Source organism: Plectrocnemia conspersa, unplaced genomic scaffold, assembly GCF_051122295.1.
Source record: "Plectrocnemia conspersa isolate PC_06_02 unplaced genomic scaffold, ASM5112229v1 ptg000002l, whole genome shotgun sequence".
NCBI classification, from domain to species: domain Eukaryota; kingdom Metazoa; phylum Arthropoda; class Insecta; order Trichoptera; family Polycentropodidae; genus Plectrocnemia; species Plectrocnemia conspersa.
The window spans coordinates 6300675-6324424 of record NW_028277166.1 but is presented as its reverse complement, the minus strand read 5'-3'; the positions used below and the strand labels follow the sequence as shown (position 1 = coordinate 6324424).

At 33.2% G+C, this 23750-nt stretch overlaps 4 protein-coding genes across 5 annotated transcripts; all 4 read right to left on the bottom strand.

The window, feature by feature from the left end:
* Positions 1–9: 9 nt before the first annotated feature.
* LOC148237460 (uncharacterized) lies at positions 10–3997 on the bottom strand. 2 transcript variants are annotated; one of them, XM_088205679.1, is made up of 4 exons: positions 3863–3997; positions 2801–3804; positions 2438–2733; positions 10–739 (listed from the first exon to the last, which is right to left on the bottom strand). In XM_088205679.1, the coding sequence occupies exons 2-4, from the start codon at positions 3788–3790 to the stop codon at positions 145–147; spliced, it is 1881 nt and encodes a 626-aa protein (XP_088061805.1). In that variant the 5' UTR covers positions 3791–3804; positions 3863–3997; the 3' UTR covers positions 10–144. The 2 variants fall into 2 exon arrangements, with proteins under 2 accessions (XP_088061805.1, XP_088061804.1); XM_088205678.1 differs by having other exon boundaries at positions 2801–3916.
* LOC148237459 (gephyrin-like) lies at positions 3990–9287 on the bottom strand. The gene is made up of 5 exons (XM_088205680.1): positions 9229–9287; positions 8156–9077; positions 7756–8078; positions 4702–5179; positions 3990–4173 (listed from the first exon to the last, which is right to left on the bottom strand). Exons 2-5 carry the CDS (start codon positions 9059–9061, stop codon positions 4054–4056), a joined length of 1827 nt encoding a protein of 608 aa, XP_088061806.1. The 5' UTR covers positions 9062–9077; positions 9229–9287; the 3' UTR covers positions 3990–4053.
* Positions 9288–13234: 3947 nt separating this feature from the next.
* LOC148237458 (molybdenum cofactor synthesis protein cinnamon-like) lies at positions 13235–18489 on the bottom strand. Its single transcript, XM_088181327.1, has 6 exons — positions 17640–18489; positions 16864–17162; positions 15897–16371; positions 15742–15834; positions 14140–14307; positions 13235–13357 (listed from the first exon to the last, which is right to left on the bottom strand). The coding sequence occupies exons 1-6, from the start codon at positions 18450–18452 to the stop codon at positions 13235–13237; spliced, it is 1971 nt and encodes a 656-aa protein (XP_088037453.1). The 5' UTR covers positions 18453–18489.
* Positions 18490–21249: 2760 nt separating this feature from the next.
* LOC148237457 (uncharacterized) lies at positions 21250–22223 on the bottom strand. Its single transcript, XM_088181475.1, has 2 exons — positions 22108–22223; positions 21250–22040 (listed from the first exon to the last, which is right to left on the bottom strand). The coding sequence occupies exons 1-2, from the start codon at positions 22147–22149 to the stop codon at positions 21564–21566; spliced, it is 519 nt and encodes a 172-aa protein (XP_088037601.1). The 5' UTR covers positions 22150–22223; the 3' UTR covers positions 21250–21563.
* Positions 22224–23750: the final 1527 nt, after the last annotated feature.

Here is a 23750-nt window from a genome sequence, read left to right as displayed (position 1 = left end):
ATTATTATTTCAGTCTTAATATCAAATTTACTTCAATTATAATTAATTATAATTTAATTTATCTAATTGTTGTGCCGGTTTCTACGTATTGTTGATTCAGATTCAATTGCGGTAGTCTTCAAAATTTTTAATAAAAAATATAATTTATGTAATCAACATTGCTTGAATTATTGTGCCGGTTTCTAAAAATGACTGACTCGGATTCGAAGGCGGCAGCTCCAATAAGACGTCTTCTAATTCTGGATAGTATACGCTCTTCAATTCGGTATTGTAGACCGTAGCTTGTGGACAATCGTGTAAAGGTGAAAATTGAATGTATGCTTTTTTGTGACTGGGTTTGCTGTGCAAGTATATTCGATGACTGAGACAAACGTTGATCTTGGGATGCTCGTACTCGTCTATGCCTATCCAGTACATTAACGCTGGAAGTATGAGGATGTAGATAGTATGTAAGATTGATTCATGTGCGGACGGTAGGAAAAATATGAGCTTAATCTTATTGTCTTGCAAACACGTCAAAAGGCCGATGTTCTTTCCGTTCACCATGTTGACGCGGTTGAAAATGATTTTACCGTCAAACTCTTCGCATATGACGTCGCTCAATAAATTGTCTTCTTTCAAAAAGCTATTCTGTATTATTAGAATGTTGTTCGCTTTTAATTTTTCGTTGAGTGAAGATTTGATTGCTTCTTTCTGATAGATGATTCTTCCGCCGTCGGTGCTATAAAAACCGTTCACCCTAAAATGAGACAAAATAATATTTTAACAATGATCATTACTTATTATTTAAATGTTTCATTAGAAAGATTATTTTTAGTAAAATGTTAATGAATTGTTTGTATTTAATATTATAAGGTAAAAATATATATATTTTTGCACGTATTGTTTTAAAACCAGATGAAATCAAATCCACATAAAACATTATTGAATTATACTTAAAACTTGGCTGTTCATGGACAAAAATAAAAGATCACTTAAAAATACAAACTGCCCTGGAGCAAAGAATCACTTGTTTAGATATGAATTTAATCTTTTCTGGGATTGTTACTGGTGATAATAAATGAGTCCTCCGAAGAGAAAATAGTAGCTTTCTTCAAAACAAGTATAGTAAACCCCCCTATAGCGTATGTGGCAGTCCCTACTATAGCTTTCCCCCGTATAGCATAATTTTTGTTACTGTTTGTCCCTTGACTTCACTAGACGTATTCTGTGACCGGCGATACGCCGCCGCGCTATAACATTCCAGGGATATTCATCATAATACAGTAAGAAAATATTTATTCTTGTATAGCTATGGAAAAAAATATGATCAAGCAAAGCAATGTACACGTTTTTTTAATACATTATGTATACACTTTTCAGGGGGTGTCAACCATTCTAATTTTTTATAATAAAATTATTTAATTATATAATACATATCTACTACAAATCTAAAAAAGTATTAATGATAAAATATATGACATTTCATATCTAACATTCAAATTTTAGTTCATTTAAAATAATACGTAAGCCCTTTTTTATACATTATTTATTTACACTAACCAGAAAGGTGGACAACAGCCTCAGATAATATTGTTGTGTCATCAGCATAACGAATGTTAATTGTCTCACTGCTGACTTTAATTCATTTTTATCTCTGGAGTACTTCTTTAAATATGGTTTCGGAACATATATTGAAAAGATTAGGAGAAAGAACACATCCCTGTCAGACACCTCTCTCTATTATAATATTTTCTGTTTGTTTTCCCTCAATGCTAATTACAGCTGACTAATTCCAATACAATTTTTTGGAAGTCTTACAGCTCGATCGAACTGATCCTGTTTTACAAGATCGAATGCTTTCTCAAAATCGATAAATCAGATGTAAAACAGGTTTACGAACTTTGTGACATTTCTGAAGTAGCATCTGCATGCAGAAGAGTGATTCTCGTGTACCTAGGCTTTTCATAAATACAATGTGTGTCAATTATTCTATGTATTATTTTTAGCGAGTGACTTACTAAGCCGAAAGTCATTGCACACGTTTTGAGTTATTATTTTTTTGTAAGGGAATAATAAATAATACAATATAACTACGATCATTTTTCTGTGCTTTCAAATTTAAATTACCACATTGTATGCGGACACGTCTTAAGCATAATCTACATTCATAGCTAAAAAAACTGCTATTTTATAATAAAAAAATAAGTTTATTCCCTTGCCAACAGATCGTTTTGCAATATCAAAAGACGTAGATCTTGTTATCAATGCATAATAAGCGCCTGACATAGATTACAGTCTCCTACTCTTAACGAAGAAGAAGCCCACTGAAGACTAAACAAAGTCTTCTGCATTCAATGTTACATATATACATAAGCTTTTGAAAAAATAATAATTATTTAAAAAGCAAGGAAACTACGAAAAATTGTTTATATAAATATCTGAAATAGATACTCACTTTAATGTATTTATCAATACAACATTAGTGATTGGGCTGTAAGTATCTTCATCCTCTTCGTCCTTCACCATAAAGCATGCTTCAATGCACGGTTTAGCAAATACTGGTATCCTAGTGACTCCGACTGCGGCGAGTGTTCCCGTTTCGTTTATTCCGATCATTTTATTACAATCGATTACGGAAGTGTTTGCTTTAATGCAAGATCCCGCTGTAATTACATTTCTTCTATCGAGTTTTGACGGTAAATTCGCGAAAGTCAAACTGCAAGTTTCTTCATCGTACACAGCGTCTTTTATCTGTAACGATCAATATATTAATAATATAAATAATAATAAACTTCAAAATTTATTTTTTCACACCTACCTCGAGTACCCAATCAGCTCCACGGGGAAGCGGACACTTTTGTTTGATGAACGCGCATTGGCCCCGTTCGAGTCTCGACGAATAAATGCTAACCATTCTAGGTTCGTCGCCATCTTCGGATCTGCAAGCGTAACCTTCCACTTTTGCCATGTTATACGTGGGATAAGGTTCCACAGATCTTATCACATCGGCCGTAACGTACCCCAATGCCTTTGACACGGGCACGGTTACTATGACTCGTACCGCATAGCATATCAACAAATTTTTAATAACTTTAATGGCTTCTTCTATATTTGCGGGATAAAATGGTTCAAAACCAGTAATACTCAAATTTTGAACAGAACTTACGAATGAACCATCGCTGCTTTGTTCTTTTTTAGATACAATACCTACTACCGGTCTTCTGAATGCATAATATGCTTCTTGTTGCGAAATAGCCTCTTTATCGAGTAGCTCTTTTTTGGGTTCGTAATCGCTTTTCGTTGAATTTTTATTGTTCCGTTCGTTTTCTTCCATACCGCTGATAGCGTTGAGTAGTAATGGTTTTATGATTTCAAAGCATTCTTCTATATTCGATGATACATCCGGGAAGGTCGACATCAATGTGTTGTTTCTGAATCCGCATGCTAACTGCGAAAAAATGGCCGCTGAAGAGATTTTCAAGCATTCCATATATAAAGCGACGACGAAACCGTTTGCTTCCATGTTTCTAGTTTTATTTATTATCTCGGGGATTATGTTGCTATCAGATAAATTCAATCCGGTGTTAGTAAGGATAATGTCATAATTTAGGACGTCGCAATAAAACATAAATGTTTTCGTCACTGAATCGTGATTGTTAGGTAATATGAGAAATTCCACTGAGGATTCAGGGAATTCACGATTGATCACACTGCGGAGATCACTACCCCATTTTTCCAGGGTTTTCTTAAATTGATTTTTTTCATCAAGACCCAATACTAAAAACTTACGACCTTTTTTTTCTGTCATGACAATCTAAAATTCTGAATAAAACAATGTTTAAAAACGAACTATTGAAAATAATTAATATCACAACTATACCTGAACCGCCTCAGAAATCCGACTGAACTTGTAACATTAATTAATTAGTATGACTAATTGCAATAATTATGATAGTAATGTTGTAGTTTATTGGCGTAAAATCATTAAAAAAATATACATTTAAATATTTCTAAAAAACAATTTATTAAAATATATTTTTTTAGCTCTAAATAAAACAATATAGAATAATATTAGTTCAACAAAATAGCTGATAAAATACTGCCTTTAGGCAATAAATTCCTAGTGCTGGTTGATCCAGGTAAATTCAGGAGAATATCTGCACCAGATGAGCTCATCAATCGGCTGCTTATCTATAAAACAAAAATATTTATTTAGCATTTGTAATAATATCCTTTTATTTATTCATATGAAAAAAGTGGGTAACATTTTTTTTAAAGCATGATTGTAACATTTAACCCTTTGGTTGCCATGCTTTTTGGGATTAGTATTAAAGTATTACTACTGATATGTTCAGAAAAAAATGTTATTTTTCTCTGAAGCAAATACTCTATAGAACAATAAAAATGTATTCTATCTTCAATGATTACGTCAGATCTGACATTTCTCGCTGAAGTACCAAAAGTCGATATATTGGATTTCGGCAACTAAAGGGTTAAGTGTGCAAGATTCTTTTAGTGCAATGTTTCTCAAACTGGTGAATGGATCACTTATTTAAAATTCGTAAAATCGTAATAAATCGGGGAAAATTATTTGTGAATAAGTTGCATAATCATTATTGTTTTTGTGATTTGCAAACTTTTTCAGTTTAGAATTTCTTTTTGTTTTTATTCCTTTTATTGTATTTTACAATACTTATATAAATTATAAGAATTACAAACCTGATTTCCTGTCAAGGTGGCATGTGGAAATCCATCGAAGCTATAATTCATCACAGCTCGTCCAAAGTGCGGTCTTGGATCCAAATCCACATCCTCATCTATAACTACATTCACCTTCGTAAATGTATACTCGTCGATTCCCATGACGTACATCAGCGCTGGTACGACAAATATCTGACTGGTGACTAAAGCCGACACCGGATTACCGGGAAGTGCAAAAATGTACTTTTGTGTGCCGTTAAAGCTGCACGTAGCGAACGTTGTAGGTTTTCCCGGTTTCATGTTTACGCGCCCAAACAAGATTTCGGCATCAAATTCGTCTTGAAGTACCGGTTTCATAAAATCTTTATCACCCATAGAAACGCTGCCCGTTGTTATCAAGATGTCCACTTCTTGGAAAATTCTATGGACGACGTTTTTGATCGTGATTGGATCGTCGCAGACAATTCCAAAGTCCTTGACCGGAAAACCGTATTTGCTAGAAAATGCACACGAACATTTGATTATATGATATTATTTGATTATCATATATTGTATGATGTAAGCATATATCGTTTACATAACGAAGTTTTGTTGAAATACTGTAAAACAAGATATTTGATACAAGTCATAATTTTTCAACACTTTGATAAAATATTTATTAATTGCATTTCTATGAAGATTGAATTTTGTATTCTAAATTAGATTTTTAAAATGAGAATTAAATATTAAAACAAAATCGCTAAAAAGTATGCTCAATGGTTTTTGATATTGTAGTAATTGGAAAAGTTATTTCGCTGAAATTAAAATCGACTATATTTTTTTGTCAAAAAGATTCGATTATCTGATTTATATGTAAAATGCGTTATAACTTTTCTAGGAAATACTTTAAAACTGCTTTTAAAAGAAGTGATTAAGGCCTTTCTAAGGAATATAGAAGTCATTGGTCTATCACGTGTATCTTAAAGGTTATGAGAAACCTCTGCCCCTTCACCAGGCGCAAAGAATATCAAGTTTTGGGCCATTCTAGACAATTTAATCTTGGGTCGTTGACCAGAATAGAGAGGATAATGCATTTATAGTTTAGGGATAGGTTTATTTAAATTTTGATTTGTTATACCCCTTATCGAAGGCATTTTAACAGACCAACGTCAAGTTTTTATCCTTGGCCAGTCGACCCCATTGAAGACTCCACCACAGATGACCACTATCGTTAAAAGCCGTTGATTCAATTTCAACATAAATAAGAATTTAAAACAAATTGATATTAAAAATTGTGTATAGTGTGTATAGATAATTTACAAAAATATCTTTTGAATTAATAAATAAAAAATTAACAAATGTTTTGACTTATGTTATTATTAGTACATGTGTTAAAATTATTTTATCAGTGGTTTTCAATCTGTGGGCCGCATAAGAAAATATGTTTTATTTCTAGTTTAAAAACATATTTATAAAAAAACTAAATATTTTGAAACTCAACATAAATAAAATAAAAATGCTGGTTTTAAAGATTAGTTGACTAAATACATTGCTTTTGTTTGGTACTTGTTCATTATCACGGCGCCACGCTCAAATTTAACAGTTGTGAAATTTTCACTTGCTGTTTAAACCCAAATCTAATCTAAACGAATATAATAATGGTATAATGGTTAATTTGTTAGGTTAGGTTTGGGTTTGAACAGCAAATGGACGTTTCGCAACTGTCAAATTTGAGTGTAGTTCCGTGATAAAAACAAATAGTAAAATTTGGTTTAAATAAAATAAATAATAAGCTAATTTTTCGGTACTTTCTTGTTATCGGGGGTCAAATTTATTCTAAAAAATATGTGTTTGTTAATAAATTTAATTTATATATTTACAATTTTTAAGAATTTTTTTTGCAGAAAATTATTCTTGGGGTGTTCACTGTTCTCATCAACATTCACTCGTTGCCACTCGTTCACACCTAACTTGTTTGAATTTTAAAACTATTTAATATTAATGTAAAAATAACGCTTTGCTATATAAATACGTTTAAAATTTAAACAGGTTAGGTGAAAACAAGCGGCAGCATGTGATTTCGTCAATTAATCCTCAAAACCAGCCTTTTCTTCTTTTATTTTATTTATATTAGGTTTTAAATTATTCAGTTTTTTTATAAATATTTTTTTAAACCAGAAATAAAGCAAAGTAGAATTAAACAAATTTTAAGATTTTAATTTTGATCTTATGCGACTCACATATTAAAAACCACTGATAAAATAATTTTAACATATGTACCAATACAAGTCAAAACATTTAAAAATTTTTTTGTTTTTTTAAATCCTTTTAATTCAAAAGTTATCATATTTCACGCGGCGAAAAAATATGTCATTCGAGTGTTAACATGACTTTTGCGCGTGCGCCCAATTGCTTCTGTGTATGCATGCAAGCGCGGTGGTGGCCGGTACAAAATCGACCAGTACTTAAAAATATATTTGTTAATTTGTTTTGTGTACATAGCAAAACATCATGAATTTGTAGCGATACTTTTAAAATTTCAGCAATTGGTAATTAAATTGTTGAAAATAACTACACATGATATATTTGAGAACTAGAATTCTAAATCTGAATTTTTTAACTATATGGCAATGAAACATAATCCTAGTAAAGTTTTTTATAGAACTTTACATGTATTTAATGAAAAAATAAACAATTCGACTATAACAAAAAAAACAATGCATGTTTTACAAAAAAACAATAAGCAACTTAGCGGTGATTTTAAAGATTCACAATTAAAAATAATCTAAAACTATATTATAAAAATTATGAACTTATGAATTTTAGTATAAATTATATAATGCAATTATAATGGATAATAATTTTATCAACGCAAAAATTGTAGCAATAAAAATTAAAAACAAAATTGATAGTGAGACGCTATTACGAAAAAGATTATTGATGCAGTTTATTTCCCTTATAAATCAGATTTTTTTGGCAAAAAATTTAAGATTATTATTATAGTATTTCTTTGTTACTGAACAGAGTATTTAAGACACTATTTCCAAAAGTATTAGATGAGAATTTTTTGTTAATGAGATGATGAGCATTTACCTGATGAAACTCAAGAGCATTGGTTTATTTGAATCTCTTATGTGTCCCTTATCGAGATTCGCTTTGAAAGGTTGTGAAAGTTCATTTCCAGTTGACAAAATTCCTATAGTCGGTTTGTCAAATACAGAAATTTCCATTTTTCCAACAGTTGCAAATAAACCGATGTCAGCCGGTTGAATTATTCTGCCTTTCGGAATCACTTTTGTGTTTTGTTTTATATCTGAACCGATCTTTCTTATGTCTTGATCTTTTTCAGGCTTGACCATGACTTTGATTATTTCTTCTTTATCTTCTAGTCCTCTCACCAAAGCTGTGTCTTCTACCTGTTAATAACAAAATAAGGATTATTAATAAATAAAATTATTTTATTGGTTAAATAAGTTTCTCTAAAGATAATTACCTGAACCACACAGTTTGCGCCGGGTGGTATTGGCGCTCCAGTATTGATAATAGCACATTCTCCTCTCTTCAACTCACCCGTCGGATTATCTCCGGCTGAAATATTATAACAAACGTACCTCTCCCCGTCTCCGTCTTCGTATAAACATGCATACCCGTCTTTAATTGATGCATCGAATGGTGGAAACGGATCTAAAGCCAAAACATCATCAGCAGTCACAAATCCCAAAGAATCGGAATATGCAATAGTCTTCCTCTTTCTAATGTAATGCTTCTCAAACGTAGTTATAATCAGATCGGTTGCCTTATTGACTTCAATCATCGGATAAGGAGACTTTCTCTCGCGCCCTTTGCCAGGCTTCGCTGAATTTTTATGATCGTTCCTACAGCATCCGCTTAATTTTTGATGAGCCGATTTAATATTAGAAGTATCGTTTTGTAATAAATCAATAGAATGAGGTATGATCGATTTAATCATACTATAACATTCTTTAGCTGCCTTTGGACTGCCAGGAAAGTTGATTATTAACGTGTTGTTCCTAATTCCGCTCACGGCCCTAGACACCATTGCCATTGGAGTAATTTTGAGACTTTCAATACACATTGCTGTTGATATACCATCAGCTAGTTTATGGACTACTTTGCGTGTCGCTTCAGGAGTCACATCTCGTTTGGCAAATCCCGTTCCACCTGTAGTTATGATTAAATTCACTATATCCACATCTGAAAAGTGAATAAGTATTTTCATGATTTCATCTTGATCATCTGGAATGACTCGGGTGATTATTTCCGATTCTGGATAGTCTTTGCAGATAAGGGATACTAATTCTGGTCCAGATTTGTCTATACTATCTCCCGAAGAACAAGTATCGCTTACGGTTATTACTGCAAACCTCTTCTTATACATGTTTCAAAGTATCACTCTGAAAATCATAAGAGTATTTACTTATCTTAGTTCAAGGTCAAAAAGTATAAGTTTAAAGAATCTTGTAAGTAATGTTTAATTGGAATATAAAATTGTTTATTTTAAATTAAATAGTTATTTTATATTATATCACACACAATTAAACTTACTTTCTTGTTTGATTAAAAAGTAAACACCGACATCAGTTCCAACAATTTAATTTGACAGTACGTTGATCATAACAGCATTTTTAATGTCTATGTTTATTTATTTTTTTTAATAATATTTATCCTTTTTATAAAAAAATAATAAATATAATCATACCTGACTTGCGCGGTAGATAGATTTTGCAAAATTTCGCGTAAGTCGAATTCATATAAATTGAGGTATAAACAACTTACAAAAATGGAAAATTAGTTAAAAAATCTGCGTAAATTGAAACTTATAACTCCATACAAAATTAGGAGATAAGAAAAAGTCGAACACATATAATTATATATGTACATTCTCATATATCAATACAAAAATTACAGTGAAGTAAAAAAATATTTATAAATTAAATTAACAACATGCATCCGAAAATATTACTTAAGATTTTTTTAAATTATATGCATAACTTGAAACAGAATATCAATATTAATATTTATCTTCGTCAATGCTGTTTTTTAATCTAACTTGTTTCTCTAGAATTAGTTCAAAATCACATATAGCATCAGATTCTTCTATATTTACTTATATTAAATAACCTGTTACCTATTTTTGCATTTTATTTATTTTCAAATCAAATCAAAATGAATATTAAATATGCTTTTTTCTTGTCTGCGTTAAAGTGTAACCGCGTAAAACGGCTTAGGTGGGAGGAGGTATGCGGAATTGTAGCAGTGTGATAAAAGGGTAGGAGGGTCTTTTAAAAAATATAACATCACGAATTTAAATCTGTTTATGTCTTATGCATTTTTAATAATTGATTTTTTATTAAAACAGTTTTCTTAAATTCAAAATTTTAAGCATAATTAATATCGTAATGTCCCATTTTTTAAAACCCTTATCCCCCTGTCACATATTGTCACAATCCTACTGATCCCCTACCCTTAACATGTGCCATCATTTATGAAAGTTGCCTAATAGGATACATAATTATATATTTTATTAATTGCTAATAACATTTTTATATAGTTAAATTCATCCAGACTACTTTGGCAAATGTTTGGTGACGGGTGGCAAATACACACAAATTGATCCGCTGCAGCAGTAATTTTATTGACAGTTTATATGTTTGTTATCAAAATATATGCGAGCGAATAATAGACGAAGTACCACCGGCTGTTGTCTTTCCGTTGAGGTCCATCAAAAGAATGTGCTGCCTTCCGCCGCCGTCCGTCAGTGTTACCAGAGTGCCGTCAAGTTTGGGCCATAATGAATAAATAGATAAATATACCCCCCAACACACGACTTATGACGTTGTTATATTTGTAAATCAAAATAATTTTTGTTTTGCGATGTTACATATGAAAGGGGGGGGGGGGAGATCTGGCATATTATAGCACCTTGTAACATGGGGGGTAGTGGGATTAAAATTTCACGAAAGCCTGTGACATTATTAATGAATGCCGCCTTAGTAGTGGATACAGAATTTTCTCAATAAATATTAATAAAACATAATTGTACTATTTTTAATTAATATTTTCTATAAATAAAATACCGAGAAACAATAACCAATTGATTGTTTGTTAAAGAAAATCAGTATACAATATATTTTAAATTTTGTATTTTCTTGTAATAAATTAGAGACGAAGATTTTTTTAGACAACAGTCGTCACGTTGAAACATCTGATAATTTTAAGGTTCAAACAAAATCCACCACAGATGTTCAAAAGCCATAAACGTTAATTTTGTGGCTACAATTCTACAACCGTTTTTATCATTAAACAATGTATTATACTCGTATAAACGCATGGTTAATTTATAATTGCATTTTTACGCACAAAAAATAGTTGTTCTTATTCATTCGCATAAAAAACACGATGCCACTGCAATTAATTCATTTATGGATGACCATCTTGGAGAAATGCTCGTGATTTATTAGAAGGACGGAATTTAACCATACCGATTAATTAGTTTCAATAAGCCTTTTGCCCATTTGTCCAAGCTGCTCGCAAGCAACATATAAAAGAGTTTGCAAGAACTCAGATACACACTTAGTTATTTGAGAGGTACTAACGCCAGCTTTTCGAAGTCTATGTGGGAGCCTAGCTTTGTTATGGCCAAAACTTGGTAGCACTTGGGTAACACTGGCGCGACGGTTATTCTCTCTACTGGCAATCTTCAGGCGGTTCTGTCGCGCGTCCGCCCGGTACTTTTTAAACATGTTTAGGGGTGGTGGTGGTGACGGGTGGCAATGAGACACAGATTGAGCCGCTGCAGTAATATTTATTTAACGGTTAACGGTGTTTACATGGTTAGAATGGGGCGGACGCGCGACGGCACGCGTCCGAACCCTTACAAGCTTGCCGGAAGAGAGAGAGCCGTCACAACACCGCTATTTCTGCGCCGACCAGTTTTGGCCATAACAAATCTATATTGGCCCCCATACGGCTCCGGCCCTAGCAATTTACAATTGCGAACTATAACCAGGGGGAGGTATGGGGGCCTTGGCGCTGCTGTTGATTAAATGCTGGCGGCGCAAAAGTAGCAAAGTCGTGACGTATGGTGTGGCGGCGCGGCCTCCAGTGACGCGCGGCGTGCTTCGCTCCAAGCCGAGTGGAACACGCGTAGACCCGGGCGGCGCGTAGGGCTCCAGGGGGCGCGAGAAGAACGGGCATGTCCGGGAGCACCTTTCGGGGCCCTGTGGTGCGTCGGTGCAGCTACACAGGGCGCGCGCGTGACGGGCCCCGAACATGTGGTTCGAGCTCGGAGTCGCGGGGGCGTAGCCCTACGGGTGCGTGACGGGTCACGCGTGGTCCACTCGAGCCTGGTCTACGGCAGCACTTCGGTGGCTTCCCGCTGAAGGCGCGTGGCGGCGCCGGGTGCTTCCTGGGTCACGTGGTCGGTGGCGGCGTCTGTCAGTGGCGACGGTGGCTGACGATGGCGGCACATGGTCGGGGGCGCAGGCCCATCGTCTTGGTGGTCCGCCAGCTCGAGTCCGGGTCCAGGGAAGCACCGGCGGGATGGCAGCAAACAGCTCAGCAGCGGCTCGGCTTTTGTACTGCAGCGGCGTCTGTGTCTGCCATTTTGAATCTGACTCCATGTACGTGCTCAGGATCACGTCGCAGGTTACCAGTTTAGGGGTGGTGATGATGGCGGGTGGCAATGAGACACAGATTGAGCCGCTGCAGTAATATTTATTTAACGGTTAACGGTGTTTACATGGTTAGAATGGGGCGGACGCGCGACGGCACGCGTCCGAACCCTTACAAGCTTGCCGGAAGAGAGAGAGCCGTCACAACACCGCTATTTCTGCGCCGACCAGTTTTGGCCATAACAAATCTATATTGGCCCCCATACATGTAACATTTGAAATAATTCAATAAAACATTACTGTAGCGGCTCAATCTGTGTCTAATTGCCACCCGTCACCGTCCCGTCGCCAAAACTACTTTACACACATGATTCATTTGGACGCCTGATATTAGCAACTGATTTATGTATGTATATATTGCTATCCTGATTAATTGTGTAATAGAATAATCTGTCAAATGTCTTACTAACTGATCATGTCACACCAATTGAAACCAAAACGCCCTTTACCGCATAGACATTTATATGTACAGCAGCTGTGAATATGTAAGTTAATAGTAAAATAAAAGTAATTGAAGAAAATCTATTTTTTTATTATGAAACAAAGCAACTATACTTATATTTTACTCTAAAGAACACAATTCTTAGACCATAAAAATAAAATACGGTATTTTGTATTAATATTTAAATCAATAATTGATAAATTTTTACCATTTCAGTTTTTGTCAGATATAAACTATAATTTATACAATATAATTGCCAATAAAGTTTATACAAACTTGCTAATTATTTAATTGATTAAAAAACGATTAATATAAAATTGCTTCAAAGCAATAGTCAGGTGTTGTAAAATGCATATAGATTTGACATTATAACATTAAATAATTGATAAATGTCTATATAGAAAATATTTCACAGTCGGCAACTATAATACAGTATTTAATTTTTCAACTTAAAAGCTGTTACTTGAGCTCCTTTAATTATACTTCTATTTGAACCATCCGAGGCTGGTATTTGCAATAACACGTCTATACCGATTGGTGATTTAGGATCTACAATATACTATAAACATAAAAAGTAATTACATATTATTTAATATAAATAAAATTTATATTGAAAATGTATTTATTTACCGGAAACTTGATCAATACAGCAACCGGAGAATTGCTCAATATAGTATACTGCATACTAGCTCTTAAATACTGCGGCTGATCAAACAATTCAATCTCTTCGTCGATGCGGACGATTATTTTATTGAACTGGTAATCTTCCACGCCCGACCAGTACATTAAATTAGGAAATATAAGTAACTGACTGATTGTTATGTGAGACATAGCATCGGAGAATATAGCAAAGATGAACTTTTCGACGCAGTTGTACGTGCAATGGGCGAATACGGTTTTTTTACTGCATTTTAAGTTTACTTCGTTAAATATGATTTCAGCATTATACTCTTCCTCAAGAAGATATTCGATGGCATAGTCATCTTCATAGTTAAACGTCAAAACTACGACTTCGTGTTTTCTTAGTGCGTTGCTTATTGAGGTGACGAAAGCAAATTTTTCGCTTAATATTATGTCATAATCACTGCACTTTATACCATTTTCCCTGTAAAAAGATACATTATATTTCAATAATAATTCTATAGATATTTTATAGTACTTATTAAAAGTAAATATAAATATGTATATTTATAAATGAAATGCAAACCTCAAGAATGTAGCCAACATTACATTACTATAAGCATTTTGCTGCATTATTTCTTCGGCTGAATTTCTCATAATTTGATTAACTACTTGAATAAGGCCAACGGTTGGTTTTGCAAACACTTGGATGTCACTTACAAACGAGGACATAACTGCTAAGCCGAATCCTTTAATCAAATTGTCTTGTTCGTATACTACATCATTTACGTTGTAATACTCCATTGGTACCATTAACTGATGCTTATTAGGTCGCTTGAGTAGTTTTAGTGTCTTTTTATCATCATCTTTCATCTCTATGTCCTCTGCCTGAAAGTATATCATATTATTTTGAGTACATTAACATAATAAATGATTCATAATAATTAATATGAAAACCTGAACAACACAGTCAGCAAATTCTGGGAGTGGATCGCATACTTCAATTTCAACACATTCTCCACGGTTGAGAGTGTTACAGTCTTTATATTGCTTCACTATTAATATGTCCGAATCATCATCACTAATACATGCATATCCATCCCTAATTGAATACGCAGGAATCGTAGTTCTCTTAGTGCATATCACATCAGAGAATAAAACATATCCCATGGAATCCTTTGTCCTAATACATTTTGACGATCTAACCAGGTATGCTTTTAATGTGTATTTTATCAGATTGCGTGCATCGTCAACATTGAAAGAGCTATATTTTGACTCTACATGAGGCAAGTCGTTGTTAGCTTTGCTTTTTACAATTTTTCTATTGCTAATCATTTTCAAGAGTCTCAATTGAATTGGAAGCGTCTGGATTATATCTTGGAAATGATCCATAGCATCGTTGAGGTCATATGGAAAGTTTATTATGATGGTGCGCTTTATTTTTTTAGCTGTTTGCATATATGATTTGATGCCGCATAACATGTTATGCATTTTGTAATTTCTTTGAATAAAATAAAATATTTTTAATAAGGGATCATGGTCAGGTAGGTCGATTATTTGACTTGTGACAAAGGGTGCTACTGGCATACTGTAACATGTGCCTCCGACCGTTAACAATATGTCGTACTCCAAGGCATATTGTAGCAAATTTAATTTAACTATTTCATAATTGTCAGGTTGTGTTACATGGTCAATTTGGACATTTTGAAAGTGTTTGTATAAATTCACATTTATATGGATTGCCGCTGGTCCATAGAAATTCTCATGGTAACAGTAATCACTTATAGTTATTATTTTGATCTTCAAGCATGAAGATGATTCCCTAAAAGTTTTTAACATTTATTTACATTAATACACATATAATATGTAGCATAATCTGTTATAACCAATAAAAAAATTTAATAGAAAATAATTTTTGAGTATATCATCATATGAAAAGTAATGTTTAATACAACGTTAACTTATAAGACATATTACTTTTCAGTTTTATTGTTTAAAACTAATATTTTATTATGTACGTTATTTATCGTATTCTGAAGGTTTATTAATTATAAAATAAGTATCCAAGGTGGGCCAATGTTATAAAGGCAAACTTTTGAAATCAATATATAAAACACTCACTCATTTTGCAACATGTCTGCAATTTTGTCAATCTTTCAATACTGCACACTAAAAATATTAAAATATCACATGCACTACAATTGTGTGAACGTGGGTAGGTAAATAATTACAACATCTTAATGAGATTCATTAATTATTTATTGAAAAGAATATATAAATTAAAAATAATTAAAATCTATTATTAAGTTTCAAAGCAGTCACCATGCTTCCCTCTTTTATCCATTTTACATCGTTCTTGCTGCTCGGTATTTCTAAGATCGCGTTTATGTCACTATGGATTGTTAAGTCGTTTAGCTGTAAATTCATTTAAATGTCAATAAAGATAATCAACAGAAATTAAGAAGACTTTATCTAACCTGTGTTAATATGTTAGTTGCTTTAAGACATTTATTTTTAGGTAAATATTTCAACGAAGCCATTAGAAACTGAGGCACAGCCTTTAATTCCAAATCTCGATCGATTGTGACATTCAGTCTCATATGTTTAAAGTCTTTTAATCCGACCCAGTGCATCAACGTTGGCACTATAAGTAATCTGCAAGCTGTTAACGTCGATAACATAGTATCGGGCACTGTAAAGACATATTTTTTCTTTCCGTTGAAGTAATAAGTCAGAAACGATATATTGTTTCCATTCGGTAAGTTCACATTATCGAATATCACTTCTGCGCTCAATTCGCGCTGAAATAGTGTTTTAGCATAGTTGTCCGACTCTTTAACGACTATTATCATCACTTGATTTTCACCGGACGCTCTGATTAACGTTTCGATTATGCCATAAAAGTCGGTTTTAAACAATATGCCTTGATCTTTACACAAAAAGCCATATTCTCTGCAAAAAATAAAATTTAAAAGTAAATATTATAATAAGGCTAAGACACAAATGTTGCTACAAAATAAATGTGAATATCGCCTAAATTTTTTATTTTAGTAAAATTTACACGATTAAGACAAATGTAATTGTATCACAAGTTAATGTTTTAAATTTTGTTATATCATCATCACTGTAGTGGTTATAGCAATTAATAACAATCACATTTCATCAATAAGACTATTGCCGATAAACACATCGGGAGAATTTTGCATGTTTTTCATAAATGTGATTAATCCACTTGAATTCATGTAATTATACTACAATTTTCCTGAAGAATATTGAAAAATTGGATATTGTAAATAAGAGGTGTACACATGTAACGAGTTAAAAGCAGCGATAAGAGCTATTATTAAAACAATATTCAGGACTATTATTCATTCATTTTATTGTTTAAATACTCCTGCTTCATTTGTATATGTACTAACGTATAAAAATGTTTTTATATATTACCTGAATAAGTTGGACAGTTGAGCAAAGTATATATTATGGTTTAAACTCTCGTTCAGTTCTACGTTTTCAGCGGTTGAGAAAAAGCAAATTTTAGGTCTAATGTAGACTAATAATTCTAATAATTTGAGCAGTTTAAATATTCCCAATTCAGCAGGTCCTATCAATTGGGTGTCTTTTATAGCTATTCCCTTTCTCAAAAAAGATCCCATATATTTAATATTCTTGAATTTTTTAAGCCGTTTTAACAATTGTATTTTCTGTTCATTGGGTTTGCCGGCTATTAATTTAATACCATTCACCTGTAAAATTAATTATATTGTAATATTATGTATAATTTTTAGGAAAAAAAACACATGTATAATACAGGGACACGTGTCATTTACTTATCCATGTTTTATGTATTGATTTAATTGATATTATTGCCTAATATTAGCTATTTTTTGTTACCAGGATATATACTATGACAAAATCATTTCTAGATTATCAAACAATTGCAGTACTTTCAATTTTCCCTGATCATCTGTAATATTTACTAAGATATATATTTACTAAATTGAATAAAATAATGTTTCTCGGCACACCAAACATACAAAAAGTAAAATAGCTGCCAGTCTGTTTGTGTGCTATTGCAACATTTATTTACATTTATATTACTAAGAAATATATTTTTATATGCTTAAACATTTAAAAGTAACTTTTATAGTACAAAATATGTTATTTGTCAGATATTACCTATAAACGATTCATACGAAATTTAGAAATGTAAATTTACTCACGGGCACGACAAGGTTGACCCCCTCAGGCAAAATCTCACCCTTATTAGCTATAACACATTCTCCTCTATGAATCTTAGTTACGTTTGTATCCGTGATAATGTTGTATGTATCAGATTTTAAACTGTTACTAAAATTACAACCGTAACCGTCTATCAAGGCTACGCTTTGAAGAGGATAATCTGTTTTAGCTATGACATCATTAGCGCATATGTTACCCAATAATTCTTCATATTTTAAATGATTCACAGTTTGAGCGAAAGATTTTTCATATACTTGAGTAACGATATTGCGACACTCAGTCACGTCTATCCCCATCTTTTCTTTATTTACATATTCAATTCGGTCTTCAGTATCAGTGGGCATACAAGCGATGGCTAGTTTATGGAAAACTTTAAACACCGGCTGTATGACGTTGTACATTATAAAAACGCCCATGAAGTGCTTCGGAAAGTTCAATATGAGAGTTTCACCTCTCACACCGCACAAACTCACGTCACCGTAGTCCGGTTTCAATAAAGCTAAAGAGTATAGTAGCTCGTCGACTCTTTTTTCTACAACGGTAGATGTGGCTTTTGAAGTAACCATGTTGGAATTATCATCCATGCCGCCGATCGTTATTATCACGTCTATATTTACTACGTCAGCATAATATATAATAGATTTAACGATCATGTCTTTATCTGCTCTCACACTGTGACAGTGAGTGTAAGCCGAGAAGTCTGCTTTTAAGAAGTTTTCCAATTTAAGCATCGTTTGGTTGTTTACTCGGTCGCATTGGCTTTCATTCATGATCGTCATCAAAGCGAACTTCATTGTAATTACAGTCTAAGACTTAAGGTAAACACAAGTGAATATCGTTACGTGTTATTATTGACTGTTTATATTAATTGAATAATAAAAAAAATACATTTATAAATTGGTGACAATAATTTATTTGAGTTTAAAAGTTACATTATAATTGCCCGTGATAATATTTTTATTTAATTTATAAAATTAAACTTAAAATTTAATAAAATAAACATTACTTAGAGTTACTGGAGATATTTCATATGCAACATAAATGTATGTGTGTATCAGTTATGATGCTTCCATACAATCTGTGACAGCATCGCTTCTCCTATTTTATTTCCTTAATTAATATGTAAATTTCACGATACCTATGCGTCATGTGTATATATCAACGTTTATTAACATTAAAATTATACATTTATAAATTACAGTTATTGTTACGACCGTACAAATGTTGTGCAATAAGTTATGATAATTCGTTAGTGCCGTGACTCTGCATCGTAAAATGTCTAGGTTCTTGTGAGCTTTAGGCCCCCCTCACACGGAGCAACTGTTTTGCAACTCGAGTTGCAAATTCGTTGCATTCTAGTCACACACACAACCAGTTTGCAATCAAATTAAAACCTCACACCGCACACGAGCGCAACTGATTCTGGATTATTCGGAGCAAAGTTCTTTATAAGTTTGTAGTCACAAATCTGTTTTTCGCAAAATGTCAAGTAGGTAGTAGTTCAGATGAAGAAGACTTAATTGGCTATTAGAACAGGGAATATTGGTGTCATCCCTATATACAGAGAAATATCAAGTCAAATCTGTTTACAAGTTTATAGCATTCTATAGAATGTCCAAAGATTCTTACCTGGAATTGTTGAGAAGTCTTCCATAAAGAAGATGGACACAAATATGAGGGAATGAGTGACTGCAGAAGAAAGAATATTATTGACTGTGAGGTAAAATTTTTATTATTTTGATCCAAATACAAAATTACAAAACTCCAAAAAAGAAGTAAACATTACATTTTGAACTATTATATATATGTATCTTATAATAGTTTCTATATTATATATTGGTGAAATTGAGGCACTGCCGAAAACGTTATTTTGAAACGTAAACGACAATCTACGAATTGGCCGCTTCACTCATTTCTTGAACTTTTTGTGAAGACACGTGCAACCATGCAACGCAACTGTTTTGTGACTAGGAAAAAAGATTACTAGGAAAAAAGATTAATCGGTTTAGTTTTAGTCGCTTGTGTGCGGACACACACTCCCGTACACAGGCGTGGTCACCAAATAGTTGCATGCGCAACTGGTTTGCAACTCGAGTTGCAAAACAGTTGCTCCGTGTGCGGAGGGCCTTACTGGTGATGTGTTCAAGTACTGAACTAAAGTATATCCTGAAATCAAAAGTGAGAAGGGCAATCTAACTAATAATAGAAAATCGTCGATTTCTGTTATGAACAAACATTCTTTCACAAATGTTTTTTACGCAGATGCCGTGATGGTCATATTCGTCCAGAAGTTAAAATCTAACAGCACCGAGCAATGTATGTTTGTGTGTGTTACGGTGAATCTGTATTCACTAGTAGAAGTATACTTTCGCCAACTAAGTCGGTGAAAGCATATCATACAATTGATTTATAAATTACCTGCTCAAGGTCAGTGAATCTATATTTTGAGAACCTAGTCATAATTATATTATTCAGGGTAATAAATATTAAATGGTCAGAATAAAAATACAGGGCGATCAGAATGGTCATAATTATAATATTCAGGGTCAGAATAAATATCAAATGGTCAGAATAGAAATAGCATACAGTCAGAATAAATATATAGGACGATCATGTGACTGAAAGTGTTGGACAGGTAAGGTGCGAGCGAGCGTTGGTCTGAACATTAAGTTTTATTAGATTATATTACAATTGCGACAGACGATAAATGGCGAGATGTTTTCTCCGAGCGGTGGTGGAGAAGCTGGCGCAGGGTTTATGTTCGTGGAATGTCCTTAAAGGTCTTGTAGTTGGCGTGGCAGTTACATTATAGCAGATGATGATTCCTCTCTGCTACGGTGGTGCTCGTATGGAGAAGTCCCTCTCGGGATGTAAGCGTCCATGCTCGTATGTTCAACCAGACCAGTGGACGGGCGTCTGCCTGAGTCATCGATTGGTTGCCTGTGACTACCCTCTCCTCACCGGAGTCCAGGCTTAAGTATCCAGGGCTGTAAAGCTTGCTGACCAATCACAATCATGCAGCGATCATCCGGCCAATCGATGCACTCGCATCTTCGAACAACGAAATAAGTATACGTCTTTAGAAAGCGACATTTGCTTGATGGGAATCTTGTGGATCCGGTGATTTATTATATCCGTGACCATTTCACAACAAAGAAATATTCTTTCAATGACGGAGAATATTTACAGTAAGAACACTTGAATATTATTTTTTCTGGCCGTAACGAGGGCTTGTGTGTTGTCGCCACAATATTATTATATACGATCTCTACAATATATTATATAAAATACTCTATGTGGAATGTTCTGACTGATACTAATGCAACGTTAGCAATACTTTTTCATACAATTTATAACTAATTCATTGTTTAAATGATACTAGCAGCGCACGAACGTTTTTTAATGCGATTTTATAATAAAAATACTATAAAATTTTCTGAAAATTGAATAAAGAGGGTGATAAAACAATTTTGAAAAAACAAAGACTACCATAGTATTATACTTAGTAACAGATTTGAGTATTATGTAAAGGTAATAGGTATTATTACTACATTCACATGTATTTTTTATATTAAAAATTAAAAATCTGTGTGCATAAAAAAATGTGCTTTATTGGTAAAAAAAAAATACAAATGGTAATAATACTAAATTATATTTTGGCAAGTCGCATAACAATACGATACTCAAAATGATGACACATCATAACTTATCGTGTGGTGCAATAAATATTGCACTGCATGATTAACTTATTTCACATGAACAATTTACTGATAAACTTGCCTGGTTACTATTATTTTAGATATTCATATATAATTTTTCATCCTTGTAGTAATTAACAGCTTTTTATTTGAAGACGTATTTTTGCGATGATAACATTCACATTTTGGCGTAGATATCGAACCTTTTCAAATTACAGTTTTGACCTTATTCAGAGCAATCTGAGATTTGATCTTGTTACGTTTTAGCTCAGCTTCCATCTTTATCCAATCATTGCGTAGCTTTAGAATTAAACTTCTAATCTTTGGCTGGTCTTTGAGCGGCAGAGAACTAATCAGCTTATTGACAAACATGTCATTTTTCAGACGCAATTCAGCGTTTCTCTTGATCTTTCTTCTTCTCTCGTTGGTTCCGGAAGAAATTAAATCCAGAGTTTCAATCTCTGGCTTTTCCAAGCCTTTAGTGATCCAATCCATGCGTGTTTCTTTCGGTTCTTTCTTGATCTTATTGGTAGAAGGTTTGTTATAATAGTATGATCTTGTGTGGAAATGTACAGGAGAGATGTTGATCCAAACTGGAGCTAGATGATTCTTGGACGTCATTGGATAAGGCAATCTAGATAAGCGAAGATCTCCATTAAATAGTCCAACGCGTGATTGAGCACCCTAGTATATAATAATATACAATATAACAAAAACAGCAAATATATTAAGTTATAAATTAAAAACTTACACTCAAGACAAGAACAAAGACAAATAAGACGTAGAACTTCATGGTGCGGTATCGACTGATCTCCTCGATGCAACTAATCGTTCTGATTCACAACTTACTGATATAATGAAGATCTTCCACAGAAACGTGTCGATTTGATTTTATATTAATACGTGATCTACTTAGAATCACGATACAGCACATAGGAGATGTATATGAGATAAAAGAAATGATGATTCTATTTTTTCGGATGTGCTTTTTAATCGATGTATATATTATGCATCTTTTTTATCGGAGCTAAGATAAAAATATTTTCTAATGAAAGGATTTTAGCTTCGGCAAACTTACGCAGCAAATTATCATAGATGTCTAAATATACATACTTATTTTTATAGAATTATTTCCGTTATTTTTAATTAATTATAGAAAAAAATATCAGTGGTTCTTGACGCTTTGTGTTTTAATAATTTATTTTATTTATTTATTTATATTATTATTTAATTTCGTTAATTTATTTTACATTTTTTTAATATATTATTCGACTTCTGTGAAAAAATTTTATATCAATTCAGAGGCTCACAATATTTTTTATAAAATTATTACAAAGTATTTTTTGTTATGTTCATTTATTTTATACTCTTTAATTTATTAGTATGATTTTCTATAGAAATTATTTGTATATAATCTAAACAAAAAATATTTTATTTACTATTTCTTCAGTTATATATGTAATTATATAATTATATGGGGTACCTCAAAACAGTTGAAGATTGACCAACGTACATGTTCATGTACATGAAGATTGACCAACGTACAACGGGGGTTCCTCAAGGATCCAATCTGGGACCTCTGCTTTTTGTGTTATTTATTAATGACATAAATACAGCAATTAAAAATTCAAGTTTTCTTCTGTACGCAGATGATTTAAAATTATATAAATGCATTCGATCTGTTGCGGACTCCTTCTCTCTACAAAGTGATTTAGACTCTCTGTAGAGATGGGCTTCCGTTAACCGTCTGCCCTTTAGTGTCGGAAAGTGCCATACTGTGTCATTTTCTCGATCCCGTTCGCCATCAGCTTATTTCTACCATCTCGGTGGTAACATTTTGACTAGAGAAACTTCCATTAAAGATCTCGGAATCACTTTCGAGAGCAAATGGAGGTTCTCTCTACACATACACGACGTCTGTGATAAATCTTCCAAGATGCTCGGCTTTGTTATGAGGAATGCCTTTCACTTTGACGATCCGTCAGTTATTCGCATCCTCTATGACACCTTAGTTCGTAGCATTCTTGAATCAGGATCTATAATTTGGAATCCCCGAATAGCCAAATATTCCCTTTTAGTGGAAAAAATTCAAAAAAGGTATTTAAGATACCTTTACAAAAGGACATTTGGTTATTATCCGTACTTATATCCCAGCGCCTTTCTTTTAGGGGCGTTGGGATATGATTCGCTGAATTCTCGCAGAAAGCTGTATGTCGCTAAGCATTTTTTCAAACTACTAAAAGGTGCTGTCGACAATCCAGCTATTCTCGAGGAATTCCAGTTTTGGGTTCCGGAACATTTTCGAGAATCAGGATCGAGACCTCTTTTGATGGCAGTTAGGGCTAGGACATCCGCACTTGCCGACTCGCCTATGGCTGTGGCCATACGGCTCCT